This window comes from Austrofundulus limnaeus, unplaced genomic scaffold (assembly GCF_001266775.1).
Source record: "Austrofundulus limnaeus strain Quisiro unplaced genomic scaffold, Austrofundulus_limnaeus-1.0 Scaffold464, whole genome shotgun sequence".
Classification (NCBI taxonomy): domain Eukaryota; kingdom Metazoa; phylum Chordata; class Actinopteri; order Cyprinodontiformes; family Rivulidae; genus Austrofundulus; species Austrofundulus limnaeus.
This window is the reverse complement of record NW_013952866.1, coordinates 250,731-265,784: the sequence shown is the minus strand read 5'-3', so window position 1 is coordinate 265,784 and position 15,054 is coordinate 250,731. Positions and strand designations below refer to the sequence as shown.

The 15,054-nt window shown below is 39.0% G+C and overlaps 2 protein-coding genes across 2 annotated transcripts in view; both read right to left on the bottom strand.

The window, feature by feature from the left end:
• LOC106529768 (receptor activity-modifying protein 3) overlaps positions 1 to 1,760 on the bottom strand; it is a 59,194-nt gene extending 57,434 nt beyond the window's left edge. The window contains exon 1 of the mRNA XM_014025271.1: positions 1,236 to 1,760. The gene's annotated coding sequence lies outside the window, so the exon portion shown is untranslated. The remainder of the gene's footprint in view (positions 1 to 1,235) is intronic.
• Positions 1,761 to 4,751: 2,991 nt separating this feature from the next.
• Positions 4,752 to 15,054, bottom strand: part of slc22a17 (solute carrier family 22 member 17) — a gene marked incomplete at its 5' end in the record, with an annotated part of 11,620 nt that continues 1,317 nt past the window's right edge. Inside the window, 8 exon segments of the mRNA XM_014025265.1 lie at positions 4,752 to 5,890; positions 5,973 to 6,084; positions 7,572 to 7,795; positions 7,863 to 7,968; positions 9,718 to 9,842; positions 9,952 to 10,117; positions 11,730 to 11,884; positions 12,614 to 12,717. Coding sequence (XP_013880719.1) covers positions 5,614 to 5,890; positions 5,973 to 6,084; positions 7,572 to 7,795; positions 7,863 to 7,968; positions 9,718 to 9,842; positions 9,952 to 10,117; positions 11,730 to 11,884; positions 12,614 to 12,717 — 1,269 coding nt within the window. The 3' untranslated portion in view covers positions 4,752 to 5,613.

Here is a 15,054-nt window from a genome sequence, read left to right as displayed (position 1 = left end):
AAACTTATGAAGCCAAATTGGGAGCATAAAGTTTGGTAGAAAAATTATTTGAAATGGAAAAACAAGATTAAAACTGAAAAATAAAGATAAAAGGAAGGATTAGTATGGAATCAATTTTGTGACATAAACCAGTTAACATGCAGGCCTAACATTCCATAAAACCCCTCAAAAAACAAACACAAATTAAATGAAGTGCTGCTCTTGAACCCTCAGGGGTGTCGAACTCGTTTTCACCGAGGGCCACATGAGCGTTGTGGTGGCCCTCGAAGGGCCAGCTGTAGTTAACTTTGATGWTTCCTGTTTAACTTTGACTAAACAGAGTTTTAACTCGTCCTCTTTTAAACACTGATAAGAACCAAGTGTATGACTGACTAAATCTGAAATAAATACAGAAATATTATTAAAAGTAAAACCAATAATAAAGTTTTTATCACTGATGAGTTTCTAGCTGCATTAAGGCAGATTAATTTATGGTTGCTGCTGACTTTAAAGCAGCTTATTTTCAGACATTAATTCTGTGCTATCCAAATAAATAGCCCTCCTGGAGGGCCACAGTTTGACACGTGCTTTAATTCACAAACTTGGATCTCTTTTTAAAGYTAATAATCTGATTTTTTAACTTCAGCAGTCATATTTTTTGTGACTGTAACTAGTATTTAGTTATTGAAGTTACATAAAAATCAATATTTTTTTCTCCCTAAATTTTTATTTTAAAATCTCACAAAACATTAAAGGAGGAAACAATATATTAGACTAAAATATAGATTCCCAACTATTACCAGTTCAAATTTGGTAACAGCATGAAAATGAATATTTGAGACTTAATATACAATTCAGCATGTCCCATTGATTAATATATCCAACATATGTCCAAACTGGACACTTTTATCTAAACATTAATTTCTAAATGCTTCAACACAGAGCACACTGACAGCTCATGTGAAAGATAAAAAACACACAAATCACATTCTATCATCCATATTTACCCGCGGCATGATTAAAATACAAAATAAAATATTCAGCTACATTAATATCAGCAAATCTCCACCAACAAACAGCCAAAACACAACAAAAAACAAATATATCCCTACATTTTTCAAAGCATAAACATTCCATACAGCTTAAAAAAACACCTGCAGCAAAAAAAATATATGTTTTCTACTTACTTTGAGGCATATTTGTCCTCAATTACTGACGAAAAACGATTCAAAATGGCGACAGGAAGTGGTACGTACGTTCCTTTTAGCACTTTTCCTGGCATCAAAAATCCCTCTTCCTTGTCTTGAAGCTCTCAGATGACTTCATAAAAAATATATTTCCTCTTTAACAGCCTGTTTAGTCAGCTAACTGTCCAAAAACTGCTTTAAAACCCATGTTTTCTATGTCCGTTCTCACCACTAGGGGGAGAAAGTGGATAACACATCACAAATCTTGTTTCCCACCCCCCAAAACTATTTTTCAAATAAAAGGTAAGGTGATTGGCTACAGCTGTGAGGTGAGAATGAAGCTCAGAGCTGATTGGCCGATTCTACAGTCAATCCAGCACATGTGCTGTGGGCGGGACATGAGGAGCTTTGTCACACATTTTGGGCTCTGTAGATGAACTCGGTTGGTCAAATGAGGTGTCAATCAAAAGAGGCGGGTCTAGACGACCATTTTGACATTACCGTAAAAGCCGTGCAGGACGTTTTAAAGTGAAACAAAAGTAAATGCAGAACACAGGTGTTCTGTGTTCTGCCCGTTAACAAAATTTGAATCTGAAAAAAAAAATTGAATTTGAAAAAAAAAGGGTTAAAACTAAAAAAGTTGAAATTGAAAAAGATTCGAAACTGAAAAACAATTTTGAATTTGTAAAACAATATTTGAAACTGAGGGGAAAAAATAAACTTTTCAAATTCTTGTTTTTTTATTATTCAGTTTCAAACTTTTTTCCCTGTTTTTCAAAGCAGCTGGACAAAATATTCACAGCTGTTGCGTTCAGGAACCGTTGGAACTGAAAATGTCTAAAAAAATCAGATTTTCTATTTTTGTGATTAGCTTTAAAAAATGCTTAACTGATATAAACTGCTTTTGTCGACAAGACACAAATTTATGAGGAAATAATACGACATTGACAACCAGCTGTCAATGATTACAAAACCCTTGTCCTCTGAGGCTCCGCCCCCACGCCAAAACAGGAACAGAAGTTTGAAACTAAAAAATAAAATAAATCTTTGCATCCAACAGGAGTTTTTAACTTTTTTCCAGTTTTTATTTTTTAATAAACTTTATGGCACTAATGTAGCTCCATACTTTGGTCCCACTGATGGCTGTTTTCACTTTCTGACATGTTCCTTATCTGAGCCGCCATGTTTTTCATCAGAAACATGAACCACAGCTTCCATTGTTGTGGCTTTTTTGTTTAGATTAAATCTGATAAAAGCTGAAGCTGTAAGTTRGCAGGAAACACTTCAAATTGTTTTATTTTGGTGAATCAGTTCAATACGTAACTGGTGGAAAACTGTTAGTTAATATTAAGACATTTGAGAACAATTGGTGAGATTATACATAAATTTAGTAAATATTAAATACAATAAAAAAATAAAGGCCTAGCACTCCTTGAATCTGAATTATCACTTAATGTTTTATTTTCTTTTGGTCAAATCTCGACCGTGAAACTTTTAAGCTTATATCAGTCAGTCTTCAGAGACAGTAAGCGTGACTTCCTGTTTGTTTGAACTGGTTTAATTGACATGAAAACAGGCTTAGAGATTAACTGCATCACATGAATCATCAGTGCTGTCAGACATTATATCAGGTTATTCAGTGATAAAGTTTAACAGACTAAAGTGCAACAAAATAAAAGCTCAKCGGAGAAAATTGTCGACCTCCATGCTTCCTTTTTAAGGTTTCACAACAAAGAAAGTCAAATATCCACTCATACGTATTTACAGTTTCATGAAACTAAACAAAAACATTATTAAGAATAAAAAATGTGTCTTTGTGGAAGAATATTGAAGTTAATTTGGCTCTGCTCCCTCATCGGGCMGTTCTCTGGCGTCGTTAAAAACATTCAGGAGAAACACGAGCCTCGTTAGCTCCAACAAAAGTGGCCGATTTTTTAGCTGATTCAGCTGCAGCTTGTTGGTGATCTAACAGCCGAGACATAAAGAGGTATTACATTAAGTTAGTTTAAAAAAAACACAGAGAAAATAAAAACTAAACGAGCCCTTCACTGCGCCTCAAAAACATGCAGACAGGAATGTTTACCTGATGACATCAGATTGTTTCAAACAAAAACATATAAATATTTCTGGCTCCGGGCCAGATTTTTTATTTAAATATTATTAAAATCAGTCATGAAAACAATAAATGTCACCCTCTGTCAGGTATTTCATGTTTCAGGACAAAAATAAAACCAGAATGTCAAAAAAATTAATTAAAAGCTGCAATTAGATAAGCTTAAACCACAGCTACAGGTTTAATTAGCAAAACTATAGCAACAGCTAAAATCAGTAAAACCATAACTCAAATTTAGATTTTGCAAAAATGTTTTGAGTAGTAGCTAAAGGCTAAAATTAGAAAAACTGATGCTACAAGCAATAATGAACAAAAGAGTAGCTAAAAGGGGCAGCAAAAAGCTTAAATAGGCAAACCTGCAGCTAAATGCTATAATTATCCAAACTTGCTAAAATTAGCAAAACAGTAGCTAAAAGGTAAAACTGCATCTAAAAGAAAGCATTAGCTTAGCTGTTGCTAAATTTGACAAAACAGAAGCTAAAAGCAAACATTAACAAAACAGCTAGAAGCTCAAATTTGCAAAACCACAGCAAAATGTCTAAATGAGAAAAACTGCAACTAATAACTAAAATTTACTTGCTAAACTTGGCAGAACAGTAGAAAACAGCTAAAATTAGCAGAATTTTTACTACGAGCAAAAGTCAAAACAGTAGCTAAAACCCCAAATTTGCTAAAATATAGCAAACTTAAAATGAGAAAAAAAAACCACAACAATTAGACAAAATTAGCCAAACTGGCTAAAATTAGCAGAAGAGTGGCACACAGCTAAAACTAGCTGAACAGATGCAACAAGCAAAAGTTAACAAAACAGTAGCTAAAAGCTCAAATCAGCAAAACTGCAGCTAAAACTTCAAACTAGCCACATTTGCTAAAACTAGCAAAACAATAACAAACAGCTTAAATTAACATGAATGATGCTACAAACATAAGTGAACAAAGGGAGTAGCTAAAAGCTCAAATTTGCTACACCATAGCAATACGCTTAAATGGGCAAAACTGCAGCTAAAAGCCCAAATTAGCCAAACTGTTGCTAAAACGATCAGCTGTTTTAAAGTGCCTGTGACATCAAATTTTTGTAATAAACATGAACGTGTTTTTGGAAAGACAACATTTATAACATACTGCAAAACAAATTTCACGTCGCTGAGATGAACAGTTGTTGAGATATTTACATGTGAAGAAACAGGAAGTGATGTCAGAGGGGAATGTCTGCATGTAAACAGAGCGTTGTTACAAAAACAACAGACTGTAGAGGAGAATCTGATGTTTCTTTAGATTATTTTAGTTACTATCAAAGAGAGACGAAGAAGAGTTAAAGTTTAAATAATTTAGTTTTAATAAACACAGACCAGAGAGTTTATTTTATTAAAGAGTTCCCCTTTGATGTCACTTCCTGTTTCACTTTGGCAGAACCAAATTTAAAAGAAAATAGGCCAATTATGGGACAAAGTGGGTAAAATCATGTGTACTATGCCAATTTTCTTAAGTATAAAGATGCTTTCTTTGACYTTTTGTATTTGAAGGATARAAATGTCACAGGAACTTTAAAAGTTTTCCTCTTGTGATAAATTATTCTCTGTATAACAACCTTTGACCTCTCCCTGACAGGTGACCTTTKACCTCTCCCTGACTGGTGACCTTTGACCTCTCCCTGACAGGTGACCTTTGACCTCTCCCTGACYTCTCCCTGACAGACGCTCCTCTGAGGTCATGGCTGATGTCTTCCCCTCCTGTCGCTGTGCTAAAACACACCTGTAGCGTTTCTGGAGGCGTTCCCACAGACGAGCATCTGTTGGGTKTTTCTTTCTACACTTCAGGTTAAATCTGAACTATGAGAAATAAAAATCAGAGGGTTTTAAATYAGTCCTGACTCATAAAACCTCAGGAGTTCACAGAGGGTCAACGTCTCATGACTTCATGATTTTTACATTTTTAGAGTTTGGACAAATTTATTATTTAAAAAAAAAAAAAACCAACGTATAACTGAAAGTGCTCATTTCCAGCTGCATAGCGTGCTGCGAGGGTCGGCTCCAAACAGAGTATTTACACCACGTTAGGACAGGTGAGTGGACGAGCTCAGGTAAATCAAACAAACAGGAAGTAGTGTTCGAGCAGCGTGGAGGATGGAGGGAGGCGTGCAGCGCTGTGTGTGTGTGTGTGTGCTGGTGTGTAACAGGAAGGTGGAGGTTTCAGGTGTTCGTGTCGACACCTGAACAGAGCGGCAGGATGTGAGGTCGGAGGCGGCGCCGCCTGGAATGATGAGAGGATGATATGTTCAGCAGGTTAGCAGCCCTTTAACCCTTCTAGTCTCTGTGTCGCTCTCCTCCCGCTCCTTCAGGTCTCTGGGTTGGGCGTGGCCAGCAGCGGCACGTTGTCCCTCCTCCTGCGGCCCAGCGGCGGGCGGCGGTACTGCTCGCCGTCGGCCAGCGTCTGCGGCAGCGGCTTCCTCTTGCTCTCGGGCAGCAGCAGGATGGAGAGCACGGCCAGCAGGGCCAGCGAGGAGTAGATGACGTGGTGCAGGAAGTAGCCGTAGTGGTTCCGCAGGTCCATGATGGGGGAGCTGAGGCGGCCCACGCAGCCCAGGGCGAGCACGGCGCCGACGCCGCTGCCCCTGCGGGGTGTGGGGAGAAACGACGTTTTCAGCAGCGTTAAATAAAAACCTGAGCCGTGCTGGCGTCAGCTGCTCCTGTTACCTGATGAYGGTGGGCATGACCTCCGCCGTGAAGAGGATGCAGAGCGACGCCGTGGCCTGGGAGGAGAAGAGCCCGAGTACCGAGAACACCGTGATGGCCGCCTCGCTGAGATCTAACAGGAAGAGGAGCAAAAATCAACACGGCGTGTGTTTTTATCCGCCTGCAGCTTCAGATCTAACCAGGCTGTCATGACGTCACTCCGCCACCAGGGGGAGACAGAGACCRAGAGCTGGTGGTGCAAAAACCAGGAGGTCAGACTTTCCATTCATTTTCAACTCAGCAGRTGACTGAGTGAATAATTCATATATCAAAATGTTCAGCTACTTCAGGACATTCCAGCTATGAYTTTAGGTATTTCAGTCATTTTTACTTTTTTAGCTATTTCACTTTTTCGGCCACATTTTTCCCTATTAATAATGAATAGAGCCCTTTAAAACCCTTCAAAATGTTTATAAATCTTTGCACATTTTGTTCTGGTTCAGCTCTTTTTAACTTCCTTGTGCTATATTTAGCTTCTGTTATTGCTAACTTTAGCTTTTTTCTGTTAGTTCTTGCTAAAATTCTCCTCCTTTCTGCTATTCTTCTGCTWGATTGTACATTTTTGTGCTTCCAGCTTCTCTTTGCTAATTTGAGCATCCATTGCTTATTTCGGCTGCTCKCTGCTTATTTCAGCTGTTTGCAGCAGTTTTAGCTACTGTTCAGCTGTTATTAGCTAAAATTGTTTTTTAAGCTACATTCACATTTTGGGGGCCATTTTAGCTTCTTTCTGCAAAGTTCTGCAAACGTGCTCCTACTTCTTTAGGCTAAAATCAGCACTTTCAGCTACATTTTAGCCATACTGATGCACATTTCGGCTGTTTTAGCTACAATTAGCAACTTCATTGTACTTTCATTCTTYTTGCCTGCTTATTTAACTTTTTTACACCACTTTCATCATCTGAAAACTAATTTTATCTTCTGTCTTCTACCTTTAGTTTCTTATTAAGCTAATTTTAGCTTTTTTCCCTGCTAATTCTTGCTAAAATTCTCCTCCTTTCTACTATTCTTCTGCTAGATTGTACTTTTTTGTGCTTCCGGCTCCTCTTTTCTAATTTGAGCATCCTTTGCTTCTTTCAGCTGCTCTCTGCTTTTTTCAGCTGTTTAGTAACGTTTTAGCTACTGTTCAGCTGTTATTAGCTAAATTTGTTTTTTAAGCTACATTCACATTTTGGGGGCCATTTTAGCTTCTTTCTGCTAAGTTCTGCAAACGTGCTCCTTCTGCTTATTTAACCTAAATTCAGCATTTTCGGCTACATTTTAGCCATACTGATGCATATTTCGGCTGTTTTAGCTACAATTAGCGACTTCTTTGTAGTTTCATTCTTTTTGCCTGCTTATTTAGCTTTCGTTACACCACTTTCACTTCTGTAAACTAATTTTAACTTGTGTGTGCTACCTTTAGTTTAAGCTAATTTTAGCTTCTTTCTGCTAATTTGAGCTTTTCAAGCTTCAAATGAACTTGTATTAAACTTTAACTTTCAGCTAAAGTTTTCAGCTCACTAGCATTCATGCCATTCCTCTAGTAAACTTTGAGAATTTAAAAACATTAAACCTGCTTACACTCCATGAGGCCCAGGAGGATCAGAGACGCCAGGCCCGTCATCGTCATGGACAGCAGCAGGATGCCACGGCGTCCGCACCTGTCCACCACGGCCCAGAGCAGCAGCCAGGCTCCGCCCCCCGCGCACACAGACAGCAGGTACGTCCAGTAGAAGCTGGGGGCGGAGCCTCGGACGTCCCCTCGGAAGGAGCTGTAGCAGTGGCTGATGCCGTGGGAAATGAAGCTGAGGAGAGACAGGAAGCTGAGCGAGGGCGACAGGAAGTGAGACGCGGCGGCGGCTCGGGACTTACGAGGTGAAGCCGAGCACGCACAGGTTCTTCCAGATGTTCCTGCTGTGGAAGAGCTCAGGGAAGGACAGGTGGGGGCGCGAGGAGGGGGCCGGCTCCGAGTCCAGCTCTGCAGGAAACAAGAGACAAAACACTTTAGCTTTTAGCTGCTGTTCTGCTGCTTTTAGCTTTGCCCTGCTCACTTTAACTCTTAGCTTATTAGCTAAGTTTACCTTTTGCAAAATATATTTCAATATAAATAACTACTTTGTATTCTTTACAAAGTTTGTCTCTTTAGAATCTATTTTATTCTTCCTTTTTTAATTTTTGCTTTTAGCTACTTTCATGTCTGTTTAGCTATTAATCATTGTTTTAAACAGGTTTATGTTTTGTTTGGCTAATTTCAACTTCTGACCTTGGTAACAGTTTTAACTTTTAGCTTTTTAGCTACTTTTAGCTTTCAGTTACTGTTCTTGAAGTTTTACCGTTTGTTTTGCTAATTTTAGCTTTTATCATTTCTTTACCCAAGTTTAACTTTTAGCTGTTTGGCTAATTGTCACTTTTAGCAATGTTAGGCTTCAAGCTTTTAGCTTCTGTTTTGTTAATTTGGAAGTTTATTTTGTTTACTTAGCTTTAAGTTTTAGCAGTTTAACTACATTTAGCTTTTAGCTACTATTTTGAGATGTTTAGTTTATAACCTTCATATTTTAACCTAGCTTTAGCATTTAACATTTTAGCTCATTTTAGCATTTATCATTTAAGTCCATTTTAACTTTTAGCTGTTTAGCTAAGTTTAACTTTTATTTTAGATTCAGCTAGGTTTAATTTTAGCTGTTTAGCTCATTTTAGCKTTTATTTTTTGCTTAACTAGGTTAACTGTAAGCTGCTTAGCCAATTCTAGCTTTTAGCTACTGTTTTGAGAGGGTTGTCCTATAACCTTCATATTTTGTTAACCTAGCTTTAGCATTTAACAATTTAGCTAATTTTAGCTTTTATCATTTAAGTCCATTTTAACTTTTAGCTGTTTAGCTAAGTTTAACTTTTAAATTGCATTAATCTAGGTTTAATTTTAGCTGTTTAACTCATTTTAGCTTTTATTTTTTGCTTAACTAGGTTAACTGCAAGCTGCTTAGCCAATTCTAGCTTTTAGCTTTTAGAAATTGTTTTGCTTGTTTTAGCTTTTTTTAATCTTTTCTTCACTTTGCTTTATTTTCAGCAATATAGCTTATAGTAGCTTTTATTATTTAACTACATTTTAGTTTTAACTGTTAACTAAGTTTAGCTTTTACCCTCGGTTTTTTCAGAGTTACTGGAAAGCTGCTTAGCTAATTTTTAGATTTTAGTTACTGATTAGCTAGTTTTAGCTTCATAAATCATTTAGCTTGTATTTAGCTAATTTAAACTTATCTGTTCAGCTAATTTCAGCTGCTGTAAGTTTGAGACTTTTTCCATTGAAATGAATGAAAAACTGTTGAAATCTTTAAAATCTAAATCAAACTTTCTTGATTTTGAGCTCTGAAGGTAATTTTGTCTGCAGTTTRTTTGTTGACAAAACATCTGGATTAAAGTGAGTCGGGTTGTTTGTGGTGGGAACTCCTCACACCCAAACACACATGTTTACATGTAAACAAAGTTTCTACAGCTGCAGCAGGATTTCATTCTTTGTTTTTTAGTTTAGCCTCAGAGCAGCTTTTCTCTGTGAACACACCTGTTCTCTGTGAGCACACCTGTTCTCTGGGAACACACCTGTTCTCTGGGAACACACCTGTTCTCTGGGAACACACCTGTTCTCTGTGAACACACCTGTTCTCTGTGAACACATCTGTTCTCTGGGAACACACCTGTTCTCTGGGAACACACCTGTTCTCTGGGAACACACCTGTGAAGCTCTCGTCGTCTCTCACGTCTCTGCTGGAGTTTCTTCTCTCGCTGAACGCGCTTGTGTCCACAGACCGCTCCGACAGGAGGAGCCAGCGAGGAGATTCAGGAAACACACCTGGAACGCTGCAAGTGAGGAAATAAAGGGTCAAACACCTGGAAGCTGCAGGTCACAGATTATTTAATATTATTTAAAAACTCCGACACTAAACACAAACAAAGAGGCATTTTGTACCCGTAGCTGAGGAACAGAGCTAAAGGAGTGGCTCCGGCCCCCAGCAGACCCCTCCAGGACTGACAGCCGAGGGCCACGGCCAGCAGCAGCAGCTCTCCAGCCACGGTCATCAGCCCGGCCAGCATGGTCACCACCAGCCTGAGAGACGGCTCACAGAGCTCCAGACCTGCCAGGTCCAACAGGAAGTTCTGCTTTAGTCACGTTTACCTCACCTGTTAGCACTATGCTACATGTTTACCTCACCTGTTAGTACTAAACTACATGTTTACCGCCACCTGTTAGCACTATGCTACATGTTTACCTCCACCTGTTAGTGTTACACTACATGTTTACCTCACCTGTTAGCACTATGCTACGTTTACCGCCACCTGTTAGCACTATGCTACACATTTACCTCACCTGTTAGCACTACGCTACACATTTACCTCACTTGTTAGCACTATGCTACATGTTTACCACACCTGTTAGCATTATGCTACATGTTTACCTCACCTGTTAGCACTATGCTACATGTTTACCTCACCTGTTAGCACTAAGCTACATGTTTACCTCACCTGTTAGCACTACGCTACATGTTTACCGCCACCTGTTAGCACTATGCTACATGTTTACCTCACCTGTTAGCACTATGCTACATGTTTACCTCCACCTGTTAGTGTTACACTACATGTTTACCTCACGGTTAGCACTATGCTACATGTTTACCGCCACCTGTTATTGCTTTACTACATGTTTACCTCACCTGTTAGCACTATGCTATATGTTTACCTCCACCTGTTAGTGTTACACTACATGTTTACCTCACCCGTTAGCACTATGCTACATGTTTACCACCACCTTTTAGCACTATGCTACACATTTATCTCACCTGTTAGCACTATGCTACACATTTACCTCACCTGTTAGCACTATGCTACACGTTTACCTCACCTGTTAGCACTACGCTACATGTTTAACTCACCTGTTAGCACTACGCTACATGTTTACCGCCACCTGTTAGCACTATACTACATGTTTACCGCCACCTGTTAGCGCTATACTACATGTTACCTCACCTGTTAGCACTATGCTACATGTTTACCACCACCTTTTAGCACTATGCTACACATTTATCTCACCTCTTAGCACTACGCTACACATTTACCTCACCTGTTAGCACTATGCTACATGTTTACCTCCACCTGTTAGTGTTACACTACATGTTTACCTCACCTGTTAGCACTAAGCTACACGTTTACCACCACCTTTTAGCACTATGCTACACATTTATCTCACCTCTTAGCACTACGCTACACATTTACCTCACCTGTTAGCATTAYGCTACATGTTTACTTCGCCTGTTAGCACTATGCTACACATTTATCTGCATCTGTTAGCACTATGCTACATGTTGACCTCACCTGTTAGCACTATGCTAAATGTTTACCACCACCTGTTAGCATTACGCTACACATTTACCTTCATCTGTTAGCACTATGCTACATGTTGACCTCACCTGTTAGAACTATGCTACATGTTGACCTCACCTGTTAGCACTATACTACATGTTGACCTCACCTGATAGCAGTATGCTACATGTTGAACTCACCTGTTAGCACTATGCTACATGTTGAACTCACATGTTAGCACTATGCTACATGTTGACCTCACCTGTTAGCACTATGCTACATGTTGACGTCACCTGTTAGCACTATGCTACACATGTTTACCTCACCTGTTAACATTACGCTACATGTTTACCTCCACCTGTTAGCACTACGCTACACAGAAACACTCACGCATGATGTAGAGAGTCAGGTAGACTCCTGCACTGGCAGCAGCCAGGCAGAAACGCATGACGATGAAGATGGACGGGTACGGAGACACGCACACCAGAACCCCRAAGACGACCGACAGGGTCAGAGAGGTCAGCAGGGTCTTGGACCTGCCCAGCCTGCAGAGACACAGAAGAGATGGAGCAGGTAGAACTTTAGCTATGAAATAAAAACAGCTGAAAGATCGTTTAATATCTGCTAAAGTAGGGTTGGGCAATATTGGCAAAAAAATTAATCACGATTAACTGTGGTATTTAGCCGAAAACGATTAATTTGACAATTAATCCCACAGAGAATAGCAAAAAGTATCAAAAGGCTAGGTAACTGCTAAATGTAGCAACAGGCTAGCTAAAACCTACACGTAGCAAAAGGCTAGCTAAAACCTGCACGTAGGAAAAGGCTAGCTGTAAGCTGCAGGACCCTAGCAAAAGACTAGCAAGACATGAGAAAGGCTAAAAGTATTAAAAGGCTAACTAAAGCTAAATGTAGCAAAAGCCAAGCTAAAGTCTAAATAAAGCAAAAGGGTAACTAAAAGGAGCAGGAAACCTGGGAAAGGCTAAACGTATTATGAAAGCTCAAGAACCCTAACTAAAGGCTGAACAAACTAAAGGCTAGCTAAAAGCTAAATGTACTGTAAGACTAGCTAAATGCTAGCTGAAAAAACAAAAGGCTAACTAAGATCTAAAAGGTAACTAAAAGCTAAAAATAGCGGTGGGTAAAAGTAGAAAAATGATAACTAGAAGCTAACATGTACCAAGAAGCTACAAAATGAGCTGTAAATTCTAAATCTGTTCAGCTTTTTGAAACCTGGATCAGGTTAAACTGACGAGCCGAGGTCAAAACTTTACCTGTCAGCCGCGAAGCCCAAACAGAGGCAGCCAATCAGGACACCCAGGATGAAACACACCTCCTCCACCGGGACCAACCAGTACCGACCGCACACCAGATCCCACTGGAGACACAAAGRGACGTCTCAGCTACCACCACTCCAAATCTCAGGCCAATAAATGTAAATCTGACTGAACTGAGTGTTGATTAAAGTACCTGTGACATGCCTATCCTTCAAATACAAAAAGTCAAAGAAAACATCTCTTTATATTTAGGAAAATTGGCCTAAAACATAATTTATCAAATTTTGTCATATTTTCCTTTGAACTTGGCTCAGCTAAAGTGAAACAGGAAGTGACATCAAAGGGGAACTCTTTAAAAAAGAAAACTCCCTGGTCTTTGTTTATAAAAACAATATTTTTTAAACTCTGACTCTCTTATAGAGACTAAAATTATCTAAAGAAACAGAAAATCCCCTRYTGTCTGTGTTGTTAGCCGTKTGTAGCAATGCTCTGTTCACATGCAGGCATTCCCCTTTGACATCACTTCCTGTTACTTCACATGTAAATATCTTAACAACTGTTCATCTCAGTGGTGTGGAATTGCATCTGCAATATGTTATCATTATCTTTCCAAAAGTGCATCCTTATTTTTCAGAAAAATTTGATGTCAAAGACACTTTAATGTCGATCCGCCATCTTGAACTGGATCGGATCGTAGGTGAACACTCAATCATAAAAACCATTGGTAAAACCATTSAGTGGTTTGAAAACCTGCTTAAATTCCAACAGAGCAGAAAACACAAAAGGGGTGAATATTTTCACATCATGAGACAAACACCAGAGCCACCGAGTCAGCACTTTGATTTAGAAAAGGATTAAAAGAAAACATAAATTCTGAGTTTTAATCCCATTAAGCCACTGAGCTGCATCCGAGAGGAACCATTTCAACGATCCCTCTGGGGGTGAGGGAGTGGCGTCAGCTGGTCCTGTCGCTGAGAAACAGAACCACAACAGAGCCGGTCAGAAACCTGGAATGAACACAGACGGGTTCTAAAACTCCCCTGACCGGTCGGGCCGGATCCGCTTCCTTCTGGTTCGTGGATTTGAGACGCAACAGAAACCAGCAGCCGAAAGAACCGAGAATCTTTTAACAGACATCGATTGTTTCCATAACACAAACAACGTTCAGAAAGCAGGAAAAGCTGTTGTCCTCTTAAAGAAGTGAAGCAGCGGCAGATGCTCTCGCTCATCACCTCCGGCCTGCAGCAAAACCAGCACAGAGTACAGTTACCCATAATGCACAGCAAAACAACCACGACACATCAGCAYAAACAGCTGTCAGGCACGGTGGTGGAAGGGTGATGATCTGTCAYTGAGTTGATCACAAACAGCTGAAGCTTGGACCTAACCGGGTCGTGATGCAACAAAACCACAAACYCAGCAGCTCGTCTATAAAAATCCACAYATTTCCTTCGACGATGTCGCTAACGAACCAAAGARCAAATAWCTGCGAGTGCTAATAATGGCAGCGGTAGCTAACAGTAGCACTTCCTGCGCAGCCTGGGACACTTCCTGCAAGAGCGTCACAATAATTCTGCACAAGTAAATCTCTAGAAATTCAATTCAGTTCAAAACTATATATATATATATATATAAATCAGTGTTTGCACAAAACCGTTATAAAGATTAAACTCTATAAACAYTCAAAAACACAAATTTATAAAAAGTTAATTTGACCTTCATACGAAATTAAATAAATAAATCACAACTAAAGCTGTGAAGCTGAAAGTAAAGCACACTTAATTTACTCCTTTAAAACATTGGATTATAGAACATATCGATTTTAATTCAAATTGGGTAAGAAACGAGCATTAGCGTCGGGCTAATTAGCTGCTAACATACAGTTTAAAGTCCATAGAAAAATGCTAGCATAATGCTAATCTCTCCAGAACACTCAAGCAGGAAAAACACATTTTCTCTTTAATTTACGACACAAAAATTAATCTCCAGTTACATAAATGCTTAATGTTACAATAACAAACAGCTTACCACGTTGGGTAACGTATTTAACTGTAAATATATGAGTTTTTTCTTTTTAATGTTTGCTTCTTTTATTGGAAACAAAGTCAATTCTGGTTCCACAAAAAGTCCTTCAGAATAAACATAAACAACCTATAGAGCCCCCTAGTAGAATGGAGGGAGTCAATCCAACAACCCAACTTGACCAAAGACACATTAAACCTTTATCCCTTTTTCAAAATAAAACAACAAAGTGAACAAATAGAAACTTTTATCTGGGAAAGAAAGAAGAACTGACATATATAAACAGTACATTAACAGAAGCTCCAACCCCCCAAATGTTGGTACCCACTGATTTAAAGGGGCAATATTATGTTTCTCAGTAATATATTTAAATACTATATCATAATAAAGTATCTATGTCACCTTCAGTTGTTATT